The sequence below is a fragment of the Balearica regulorum genome, chromosome 7 (genome assembly GCF_011004875.1).
Source record: "Balearica regulorum gibbericeps isolate bBalReg1 chromosome 7, bBalReg1.pri, whole genome shotgun sequence".
Classification (NCBI taxonomy): Eukaryota; Metazoa; Chordata; class Aves; order Gruiformes; family Gruidae; genus Balearica; species Balearica regulorum.
Genome location: NC_046190.1, coordinates 34311849 through 34322914, shown reverse-complemented (window position 1 = coordinate 34322914; position 11066 = coordinate 34311849). Strand labels below are relative to the sequence as shown.

Sequence of the window (11066 nt, the reverse complement as noted above, 5' to 3'; positions counted from 1 at the left end):
GCGTGAGTCTGAGCTGACTGCTCTGATACCCTCTGTTCACTTGCACTCAATGGTACCAGGTAACGTCTTCTAGGTCTGTAGAAGCTTACGACAGACTAAGCAAACACCGCGTTCCCATAGAGCTCCGTGGTCTTGTTTGCAGTACGGAAAGATGGACGGGTGTCTTTGTTCAGCCAATGGGAAGCTCAGTTGGGAGGAGAAGGCGCTGCAGATGGCAGCTCTGGTCCCAAGTCCCCCAATCTGCGGGGGGGGTGCGATCACCGGCACCCTGGGCTCCCGGTGCCTGGCCCCTGGAGTGGCCCCACCGGCCCGAGCTCTCGGGCAGACGCACCTTCAGCAGGATGCGGGAGAGGCGGCCGGGCCGGGCAGGGCCGGGGAGCAGCCGCTTCCCCAGCCGAGGGGAATGCCGCAAGGAGCCCGTGGCTGAACCCCCGCCTGGGGCCGGACTGAGCAGGGGGGTTCCGGATCACCGCGGTGCTGCTTCCCCGGCGGGTACTCGGGGCTCTCCCTGCGCCTCCCGCGGACGGCGAGCGAGGGACCAGCCCGGCCGACGGGGCGGGCAGAGCCGCCCGGGCGGCAGGTGAGGGGCCGGGCAGGGGGCGGCCGCCCGGGGTTCTCCCGGTGGGAGGCGACCTCCGTTTTCCTGCGAAGCCGGCACGCCCCGGGGGACCCCGGGCGGCGGTGGCGGCGGGAGGAGTCGTCTTCCCCCGCCCCGCGGGGTCCCGGTGCCGCCCCAGCCCGGGTGTCGGTGCCGCCGCGGCCGGACTCTTTGCCGCGCGGCAGCGGCGGCGTCCGCTCGCCCCCTCCCCGCGCGCTGCCTGGCGGAGGGAGACGGCGCGTGGTGCCGGTCTCCATGGCAGTGGGCTGCGTGGGCGGAGTGGTCGGGGCCGCAGCACGGCGGTGAGCGAGCGAGCGCGCGAGGGAGGGAGCGAGCGCGCGCCCCCAGCCCTCCCCCGCCCCTCGGTGTTTGTGTCAGGCTGCTGGCGGCAGCGGCGGCGGCGGAGCGGCCCCGGCCCGGCCGAGGGGCGCCGACCCAGCCCGCCGCTGAGGCGAAGAGCCCCGCGCCTGCCCCCCGCTCCGCGCCGCTCCCGCTATGGGCGGCCCGTAGAGGAGCGGGTTCGGCGGCTGGTGCGGTGCCTGCGCGGCGGCGGCCATGGCGGTGGAGACGCGGCCGGAGCTGGTGGGGAAGCGGTTCCTGTGCGTCGGCGGCGGCGGCGAGGAGCCGCCGGAGAGCGGGCGCTGGCGGGCCGGGATCATCCGCGCCGTCTCCCAGCGGGACTCCCACAGCCCCGACCTGGCGGTAAGAGCCGCGTCCCGGGCCGGGCCGGGGGGGCTGCGGCGGGGGCAGCGGGGCGCCCCGGGCGGGCCCGGCGTGACACAGCCCTTCGCCCGGGGGGCGGCGGGTGCGGGGGGGGGGGGGGGCGGAAAGTGCGTGTCGGCGCCCTGGCGGCGGGGACGGCTGACGTGGAGCCCGCACCGCCGTCGGGGGGTCGAGGCCGGGGTCGAGGTGCGTTTCCCCTCGGCGTGTGCGGCCGCGGCGAAGGGGGGACCGGAGGCGGTGGCCCCGTCCGTGCCCCGCGCGCGGGAGGCGCGGATGCGGCTCTTGGCCGTGCAGCCGCCTCCGGCTGCAGTGGCGGCGGGAGAGGGCGAATACCTGGCCTGGCCAGCGAGGGCAGGTCGGTCTGCTCCGGGAGCAGCGGAGCTCGGGCTGGGGGCGAATGCGTCTGTTGCAGGGGAATGCAGAAACCGTCGTCATGTAGCACTGACGACGGGGTCTAACGTACTGGACGCGGTGGTGAACGCTGTTATTAAAAGAATGTCATTGTTTCCCTTCCTTTCATGTCCGCTGTCACTGTTTTCCTAAGGGGTGTAGGAATGTGCGCGGAGGTTGGTGAAGGAGCCAGGATACGTTCTGTTGTGCTCAGACACACTCGCACTGGGGGGGGGCGGGGGGAAACGCGACCAGGATTTCCTTGGGTTAGGAGTGTTCTGAATGCATAATCTGTAAAATGGAGTTTTATTGCGCTCCGTAGACTTGGTCGTTATTTTATTTGTGAATTCTGTGGTCGAGCGAGTGTTATGTTACTGCTGGGTTGTCTCTTTCCATGTTTTTATGTTATTTGGTGCTTCTGAAGGCACATTTAAAAATATCACGACTATGTAAATGGGCATTACGTAGGCTGAAAAAAGGAATCACCGAACTGCGCTGGGCAATCCATATTCCTGCTGGTAAGGGGGAGGCGTTCACAGCCAAACACGGGTCGGGGTGGCATGTTGCCTTTTTTACTAACTCGTCAAGCAAACAATTGCCTGGTTTGAGAGATTATTGATTGCTTTGTGCGAGAAGTGCGATTCACAAAATTAAGAATCCTTACTTTCCTACGTCCCAGGCTTTAAGCTTTGTTTTAGTAACAGAATGTATGTGACACTTGAAATGCTACTTTTTTACTATATTGTGGCTTGGTTTGTTGTTCCCCCCCCCCCCCCCAACCTATAATTCAAGTAGCGTGCTGTTCATGCCCTTCTTTATGAAATGGTCTGTCTTTTCAACCTTTGGTTATATGTGAGAATTGTCTAGAATGCTTTATTTTTAGAACCTCTTTTGGATGTTATTCTTGCAGGGTGGTATTCTCTAGAATCTATATATGATTATGGAAACACTGAGTAACGTTTAGGGAGATGTGTTTACTAACATTTACAAGTCAGAGCCATAATTTGTAAACTCTAGGGGCGAGCTGACATAAAGAGAGAAAGGGTGCTAAAACGAGGCATTTCAGGGGTTGTATCTTTTCTATTAAATAGATAACGTATGCTGCCTATTGTAAGTACTCGCTCCTCTTCCTAACTTTGGTATGTGAGTGTTTTTCTCTTCAGATACTCTTTCATTACAGTTCTTGGTTATTTAAGGAAGAACTGTCGTGTTATGGCTGGGTTTGTGAGGCAGGATGACTAAGGATATGCCTGCATGTCATAGTGGAGCGCCATTTGGATAGATCCAAACTACCTGAGAAGCAGGATGGATGCTTCAGCCTGGGCGCAGTGCTAACGTGGCCATATTCTGGTATGCAAGCTAGCTACGCAGCACTGCATTATGCTATGTAGATATACTCCTAGTCACCTAGGAGTGCTGGAAGCCTGGGAAGGTTTTGGAAATACTATCTAGGTCTAACAAGTCCCAGACTAGTATTTAACTACTGGAGCATCATTGCCCCCTCTAAGTGCAATATTTAGTTTTTGTGTTACCTGTTCTCTGTCCCCAAGGCACAAACAAGTATAAATCACACGGGGAGTGGGTAGAGGAAGAAACGATCAGGTTTCTGTTAGCATAGCAACAGGTAGTTTCTCTGAGTTAGGCTCTCCTTTTGCATTTGTAATTAACATTAACCTCTCATTAGTTGATGTTTCCTAAGATGAGTATCCTCTTCCCCCGTGTCCAGTGAAGGACAACAGTGTTTTTCTGTTAGCCCTGCTTCCACATATATTATACTAGATGGAGTAAGTGCTGCTCTTATCCTTCCATGGCTTTTGTTTTGAGGTGGCCATCGCTATGAATAGCTCCAGACCCTTCTGCTACTTGTCAGTGGAGTGAAATGGTAATTCCTGTTGACACTTTCATTGCTACCCACAGGGTGCAGCATAAAAACGTTGAAACTGACTTTTTGTCAATTTTGTGTATTCCTGGTCCCTCTGAGTGGGATGGACTTATGGAAATACAGAAGATGCCTTCGGCCACAGGAAGGGAGCGGGCATTTTCAAGATGCTTTGCAACCAACCAGAACCAAGTTACCTTTTAATCCTGGCTTTGGAAGGAAGTATCGTTTACATTGCCTTTGTGTCTTCCTTGATAAGTGTGAACTCCCCAACCAATTTAAGAGTGGGCAGAGGTCTGAGAAAGATTACCTTCCCCCCAGTCTGTGAAAGCTGCCATCTGAGGGGACAAGAGAGCCTTCCTCCCAAAAAGCATTAAGGCAAGGAGGCCATGGCATTTTGTGCGCTCCTCCTGGAAGCGAAGAGGCGGTCTCCAGCTGGCCAGCCAGCATGCACTGAGCTTCACACCAGCTACAGCATATGGTGCCTCTTGCTTAGCACCGTACAGCAATAGGTAGGTGATGGGGGATGGAGCTGATGGTATGTGAAGGTGGGTTTAAGGGCATGAGAGCTGAGCATTAATGAAATCACGAGAGCAAGCTTGAGTATTTGGATGTGGGACAAATGGAGAGTTTTATGATGTGAAGGATCTTGGGGAGACATGGGCAAGCTTAGAGGCAACTGACGTAATTAATGTTAAGTGACCACAGGGCTTGTAGGAGCAAATCTGCAGGAAACTGAGCTTCATTAGTTCTGCTGTAAACAGAACTACTCGTTAAATCAGGAACTCCAGAGATGAAGGCTGGACTAGCTGCTCTCTGCTGGTAAGCAGGCAAATGAAGACTCAAGTTTTCATGTGCTGCTAAGTTTGTTTCATGATTGTATTTTCATAACTAAAATAATGAATATTTTCATAGTTGAAATTACTGTCCTGGTAAGAAAATGAAAAAAAGAACTCAGTTATGCAGTATCTTCTTCCTGATAGGTCTTTCCTACTCCATGAAAGTATGTCTAATGACTCTTTCCTTACACTTTTTATGATTGCAACGTAGCTGATATGTAGTCTCTGTTTTTTTCCTAAAATGGGTTGGTTGGGTTTGGTGTTTTGTGGTGGTTTTTTTGTTTTGATTTGTTTTTTACAAAGGAAGATAACAGTATCCAAGTGTCCTTTTATTGCATTATTTTATGGTAATTTTGTTTTCCTCAGCTTTCCTATTAATTTACCGCTAGTGGGCAGAATGGTGAGAATGATTGGCACTGGTTGCGAGTACTGTTGGTCTTCTGGAAGGTGATTGCTCTTGCCATTACGTGCAGATCCTTCTTGCCAGGATTTGGAACCCATGCCTCTTAGTCATCTTGCAGGTGTTTTTAAACATCTGTAAACATAACTTTACAGGTACAATGTGTACAATGCATCTAATTTAATCTAGGAGTTTTCTTGATGATTTTCATGGTCTGAGTCACAACTTGATGGTTAGACTTCTTGATCTTTCATTCTTAAATGTTCCTGTTGCATGAGAAGCATTTATTTAAAAAATAAAAGCAAAAAAAAAAAAGTTTCATAGAGGTGTATATATATTTATATATGCGTGTGTGTTTACCTAGTCATTGAAGGACTTCATAACTATTTTTTTGCTTAAGTAACAGTGGGTGTTATTAGAGGAAGCTGGGAACTCTATTTTTCCTTACTGCAGACTGCCTGGAAAAGCCTGTGTGCTGCTCTGATTGCAGTGATAACTGTGGGCAAATAAAGAAACTACCAGGAGGAAAGAGGTGGAGTCAATGCCATACAATGTCCCTGGTCTTTGTTGTCCCTTAAGAATTGCGTTCTGGGCCACAGGTTGCAAAATGCCTATTTAGTCACTACTGACAAGATTTGACCTGGTGATGGCAGAGGTGTTTTCCTGTATTGTGCTTAAAAAGTGATTTAGAGGAATATTTTTTAAAATTGTAAATCAAATTATTAAAATTATTTTGCTTACCGGAAGTGCTTTACAGTTCTGTGACTTTTTATGGTTCTGCAGTTGTATATTTGAATATAGTCATATATTCAGCTGTATATTTTCTCCACATGAAAGACAAAATGGAAATAAGCTTTTAAACACATAATGTGCAATCCTTAATAAAAAGTATGGTTATAGGTTGCAGTAATTTGTAATTGCGTATTTATTGATGCGTGAATTTTGCTGCCATGATGTCTGTGGACTGGAATACAAAATCAAGAATTGAGTATTTTGGTAGTCTTTAATGTCTTACGATAGGCAGATGGAACAGTAATTGTGCATAGGGAAATACATTGTGGCAATAAATCACCATGTCAGATATCCTTCATAAAAACCTAAATATTAGGGATAGTTTGAAGCAGTTATTAGGTTTTTATTTACAGTAAAATTAGTAAGATATAGTGGGAGATGCATTAATAGTTTTGGTAAACTTTTTTTTTATAGTATCTCATCTTTGGTAACTTGCAAACAAGGAATTGTTAAAAAAATAACTGGTAAAACCATTTGAAGAGAACAGCGGCAGACTGTGTGTGTCTGTTTTAACTGAATTTGCCCTTGCTTAACAGTAAAATGGAAGTTCACAGAATGTCATGGAAACTTATCAGTACTGTATTACAGATAGCATGAAAATAAGTTGAAATAATTGCTGATAATTTGAAAATAAATGAAGGCATTTTAGAGACATACTCCATATGCCCAGAGGTTCTCACTAAAAGATGAAGTTACGCTTGCCTTCGCTGTGTGTGGAGTTACTCTTACCCCATCTTTTTACAACCTGTAATTGTTTTAATCTTCCTCCTTCTTCATTCCCAAACTTTCTGAATGCGGTATGGCTTTGTCATACAGGCACAGAATTGCACTTCTGTAGGTTACATTTGTTTCTGCCATACATTGATTTTTAGTGCAGTGTTGTTTTGCATTGCCCTCTGTTTTCCTTTCATTAAGCTAGTATTTAAGGAGAAACAATGTATTAATTTTTGAACGCATTTGAGCTAATCTGTTTAAAAAGGAAATAGATTTTTTTCATTCCTTAGTTTAGAAATACATGCTCTGCAGCTTTTACTTGTTAACCCTGAAATAAAGTGGAAGACATAGAAAATGCTTTAAACTAGTTGTGCATAGCTTGGTGGTGGTTAATGGAATTTAAAAATACTACATATTTCTGTACCAGCGTCTGGGTTAAAAATGAAGAGCAAGTTGTTGGTGAGGAGCCTGTCATGTTATTTACTCCAGCTGTTGGAGATGATGCTAAAAACATGCCAGAGTTTATCATGTCACTGCTACCTCTGGATTCAGACGAGGAGTGGTGGTGTAGGATGCGTTTTGTGTGTGTTTTGAAGTTGGTTTGAAGGGAGTGGGAGAAGCTTAAAGTGCAACAGGGATTGAGAGAATTTCCAGTTGTTTCTACTGTTCTGTATCAGTATTGAAGCCAGCAAAAGTCTTGTAAGTTTTGGTGAATATCAGCTGGGCAATCTTTTCTTGGCTCAGCAGTAAAAAAAACTTCCTATTTCCTTTCTGTATTTCTAATAAGATTGTCATCCCGTGCCTGTGAATGTCACCTCATCTGTCTTCCAGAGTTAGTTCAGTTAGTGTTCAGGAAGGAGTATCTCTTTCATAGACAAAAAGATCAAACACAGGAGCCTTCCTATGAAATTGACTGCATGGATTCAATGCTTTATACTCTGCCCTTCCCTCCTCTTTGCTTTGGTACTAACAGAAACCTGAATACGATGTTGTGTTGGATTTGTGTGGCAAGGTTTTGGTAGCGGGGGGCGGGGTGTGTGTTACAGGGGTGGCTTCTGTGAGAAGCTGCTAGAAGCTTCCCCTGTGTCTGACAGAGCCAATGCCAGCCGGCTCCAAGACGGACCCGCTGCTGGCCAAGGCCAAGCCAATCGGCGCGTCTGTGATAACATATTTAAGAAAGAGAAAAAACAGTTAGAGAGAGCTTTTGCAGCCAGAGAGAGGAGTGAGAAGATGTAAGAAACTCTGCAGACACCAAGGTCAGTGCAGAAGGAGGGGCAGGAGGTGCTCCAGGCGCCTGAGCAGGGATCCCCCTGCAGCCCGTGGTGAAGACCATGGTGAAGCAGGCTGTCCCCCTGCAGCCCATGGAGGAAGGATGAGGGGGTGTAGAGATTCCACCTGCAGCCCGTGGAGGACCCCACGCCGGAGCAGGTGGAGGCACCTGAAGGAGGCTGTGACCCCGTGGGAAGCCCGCGCTGGAGCAAGCTCCTGGCAGGACCTGTGGCCCTGTGGAGAGAGGAGCCCACGCCAGAGCAGGTTTGCTGGCAGGACTTGTGACCCCGTGGGGGACCCACGCTGGAGCAGTTTGCTCCTGAAGGTCTGCACCCCATGGAAGAGACCACGCTGGAGCAGTTCATGAAGGACTGTAGCCCGTGGGAGAGACTCACGTTGGAGAAGTTCGTGAAGGACTGTCTCCCGTGAGAGGGACTCCATGCTGGAGCAGGGGAACAATGAGAGGAGTCCTCCCCATGAGGAGGAAGAAGCGGCAGAAACACTGTGTGATCAACTGACCGTAACCCCCATTCCCCGTCCCCCTGTGCCGCTGAGGGGGTCAGAGGTTGAAGCCGGGAGTGAAGTTGAGCCTGGGAAGATGGGAGGGGTGGGGGGGAGGTGTTTTAAGAGTTGATTTTTTTCTCATTCCTGTACTCTGTTTTGCCTGGTAATAAATTAGATGAATTCCCTCTCTAAGTTCGGTCTGTTTTGCTCGTGACGGTAATTAGATAATGACCTCTCCCTGTCCTTATCTCGACCCACAAGCTTTTTGTTGCACCTTTTCTCCCCTGTCTAGAGAAGGAGGGGAGTGATAGAGCGGCTCTGGTGGGCACCTGGCCCTCAGCCAGGGTCAACCCACCACAGATGTAGATTAACAAGTAAATATACTTACGCTGATGGATTTTGAGAAAGGTTTGTTTGAATGTCAAGATTGCAAACAGAATTTAGGTGTCCCAAGCTAGGGATTAATCAGTTTATTAATTTGCTGCGTAGCTGCAAAATATGCAGCAGTGAACGAAATATGGGAAAAGGAAGGTTTGATCTTATACTTAAATCTTTCAGGAGGCTTGAAGAAAGATATGTCAAGTATTTTCTTAATCAAAAAAGCGTTCACTTTTTTGCCTTTTATATGCCATGCCTACAAATGTATTGTTCCACATTTGTATTATATCAGTTTTCTCATTCTAGAACTTTCTGTGAATCTTTGGAGGTGTCTCAAAACCAGGACATAGCCATCTTAAAGAGTTTTAAAGAATGAATAGTCATTTTATAAGCAGCCATTCTTTCTGTGCACATGCCAAGATCTCAAAACCTGCTTGGGAATAGCAGAACTGTTCTTTAATGTCAAATTGAGCAAATTTTAAAAGTGATACTTTTAAAGTTTGGCCAAAAATAGGCTCAACCTTCTTCTGGTCCTACTATCAGTGAGGAGACACTTAGTTCCATTGGTGATCTTGAATCTCTGCTGGGATCAGGCTTGACCTTCCCTTTCAGTAGGACTCGGTAAGCTGCTGGTGCTTTTGCTGGAAGAAAGCAGATATTGATCATCTGAGAAGTTTACCTGAAGTTGGCAACAAGGTGGTTGTCTGGGAAGAGATGCTGCTATGATGTTACTGCCCACTTCCGTGCTTTGGGCACTGACATCCACTGCTGCTGCAGGGATGGTTTCCCTCGTAGGTAGGGACTGAGGTCTGCTCTGCTTGTAACCAGCTTGTTTGAAGCTGATGGAGAATTCTAAACTAGTGCTATGTTGCTTCATCTTATTGACTCATCCAGAAAGTTACTGTTGTTAGTGGCACACAGGAATATCATCAACTAACTTTCATGTTATAAGATCAAGTGAGAGCAGGGGAACCAGAACAACTTAGGGGATTTTGCTGTGTTTTGCTTTCTACTCGTTTCCTTAAAAATATTTTCATTGATTTCTTAAATAATTTTACTTTTAACAGCTGTCACTGCTTTTCAGAATTAAGTGGAATGGAGCAACTTAATCAGCTCATGAGGAAGTTGCGTCCACGTACGTACAGAATCTGGGTTTGAGCTAATTCATGTACTCTGTTCAGAGCTTCATGGGCGTAAAAGATGCAGGCGAAGAGTTAAGACTTCTAGCTTGGCCCTCCCATGGCAACGTTTTTACAAGTTGTGGAGACTGTGGTTCCACAGACATTTCTCTTGGTGGCACTGCTGGCTTAATTTTTTTTAACCCTGAGCAGTTCCCTGATCCATTCACCATATGGCACTTTAAGCAGTTGTACTGAGGCCGAGGAGGTGGAATGGGATCGATCAGAGGCAAATGACTGAGGGTAGGAGCAGCTTTAGCTGGCACCATTTCCAGGAGAAATGTCTCTGGACCATGGCCTGAGCGAAGTAGTTGAAAACTAGCTTAAATATCTTAGTGAGAGTTGCAGTCACTGTAACTAGTAAATGTGTCCTAACCTGCTCAACTGTCATCAGGGATTTTGTACTGCAGTTGAGTAAATTATATTTATTCATTCAGTATGAATAATCTATTCTTTCACTTGAATAAGGAAATACACCTGTAACATGGTCATTTGATGCTACGCTTATTTGCAAAGGCAGGTTTTGGAAGAATACATGTGAAATCAAATGCTTTGAGGGAAACTTAAGCATCTATATGTTAAAATGCATGCATCTCTGATGCCTCAGTAAAATATTGCATATAATATTTCTGCATAAATATGATCATTTGGGTGTTCTGATCAGCACTCTCATTAGTGTAGATGTTGAAATGATTGCAGTTAGGCTTCGCTGCAAGTAACTTACTGCTATGTATGACAACTCAAGTAGACGCTGCTTCCTTAGTAAAGTTGACTCACCAGGGTTTTATTTTTTGCTACGGGAACAGAGCTCTTTAATAAAATGATGGTTTAAAATCTGGAGTGTGATTGCTTTGTGAAAGGGAGAGCACTTGCTGAGTCACTGCCAGGTGGCCCAAGTCAAATCTCTTTAGTCCTGCATGTCTGGCGAGGAGGGACTGGAAAGCTGTATTTTGGATGAGTGTTGGCAAAGACTGTTCATTTTGAAACAGTCCTCAAGTATATTTCCTTATTTTTTGCTGCTCTTGGCTTCTCTTCTTTCCTGAAACACAGAATGTAAATTTAGTATCTTTCAAAAACATACAAAACAACCAAAAAGCCCATGTCAAACAGACAAAGAAACTTGTTGGGATAATCATAGGAAATATGTGATTTAAACTGTTCAGTTAGTATAGAAAATCTTGGAGAAAGAGTGATGGGAAATTAGTACTGAAGCCTTAGACTGGAGTTTGTCACTAATCTGCAGTTTTTCTTACATCCTAATTTTTTGTAAAGCAACACTTGAAAGACACTAGTTTTGTAGCCTTAGTCATCATCAAAGGCAGGAGCCAACACATGCAAGCCAGGCATGGTGCGAGCAGTTTTAGAGGAGAGGTTAATGACTTTTGGGCTATAGACCCATGGT

General features: G+C 47.2%; 1 protein-coding gene across 5 annotated transcripts in view; it reads left to right on the top strand.

Moving 5' to 3' along the window:
* Positions 1-821: 821 nt before the first annotated feature.
* The window catches only part of JMJD1C (jumonji domain containing 1C), a 168619-nt gene continuing 158374 nt past the window's right edge, over positions 822-11066 (top strand). For 2 of the 5 annotated variants that reach the window (XM_075758830.1, XM_075758828.1), the window contains exon 1: positions 923-1300. In XM_075758830.1, coding sequence (XP_075614945.1) covers positions 1154-1300 — 147 coding nt within the window. In that variant the 5' untranslated portion in view covers positions 923-1153. Of the gene's footprint in view, positions 1301-11066 lie in introns of all 5 variants that reach the window. The other 3 variants (XM_075758833.1, XM_075758829.1, XM_075758835.1) reach the window with 3 other exon arrangements.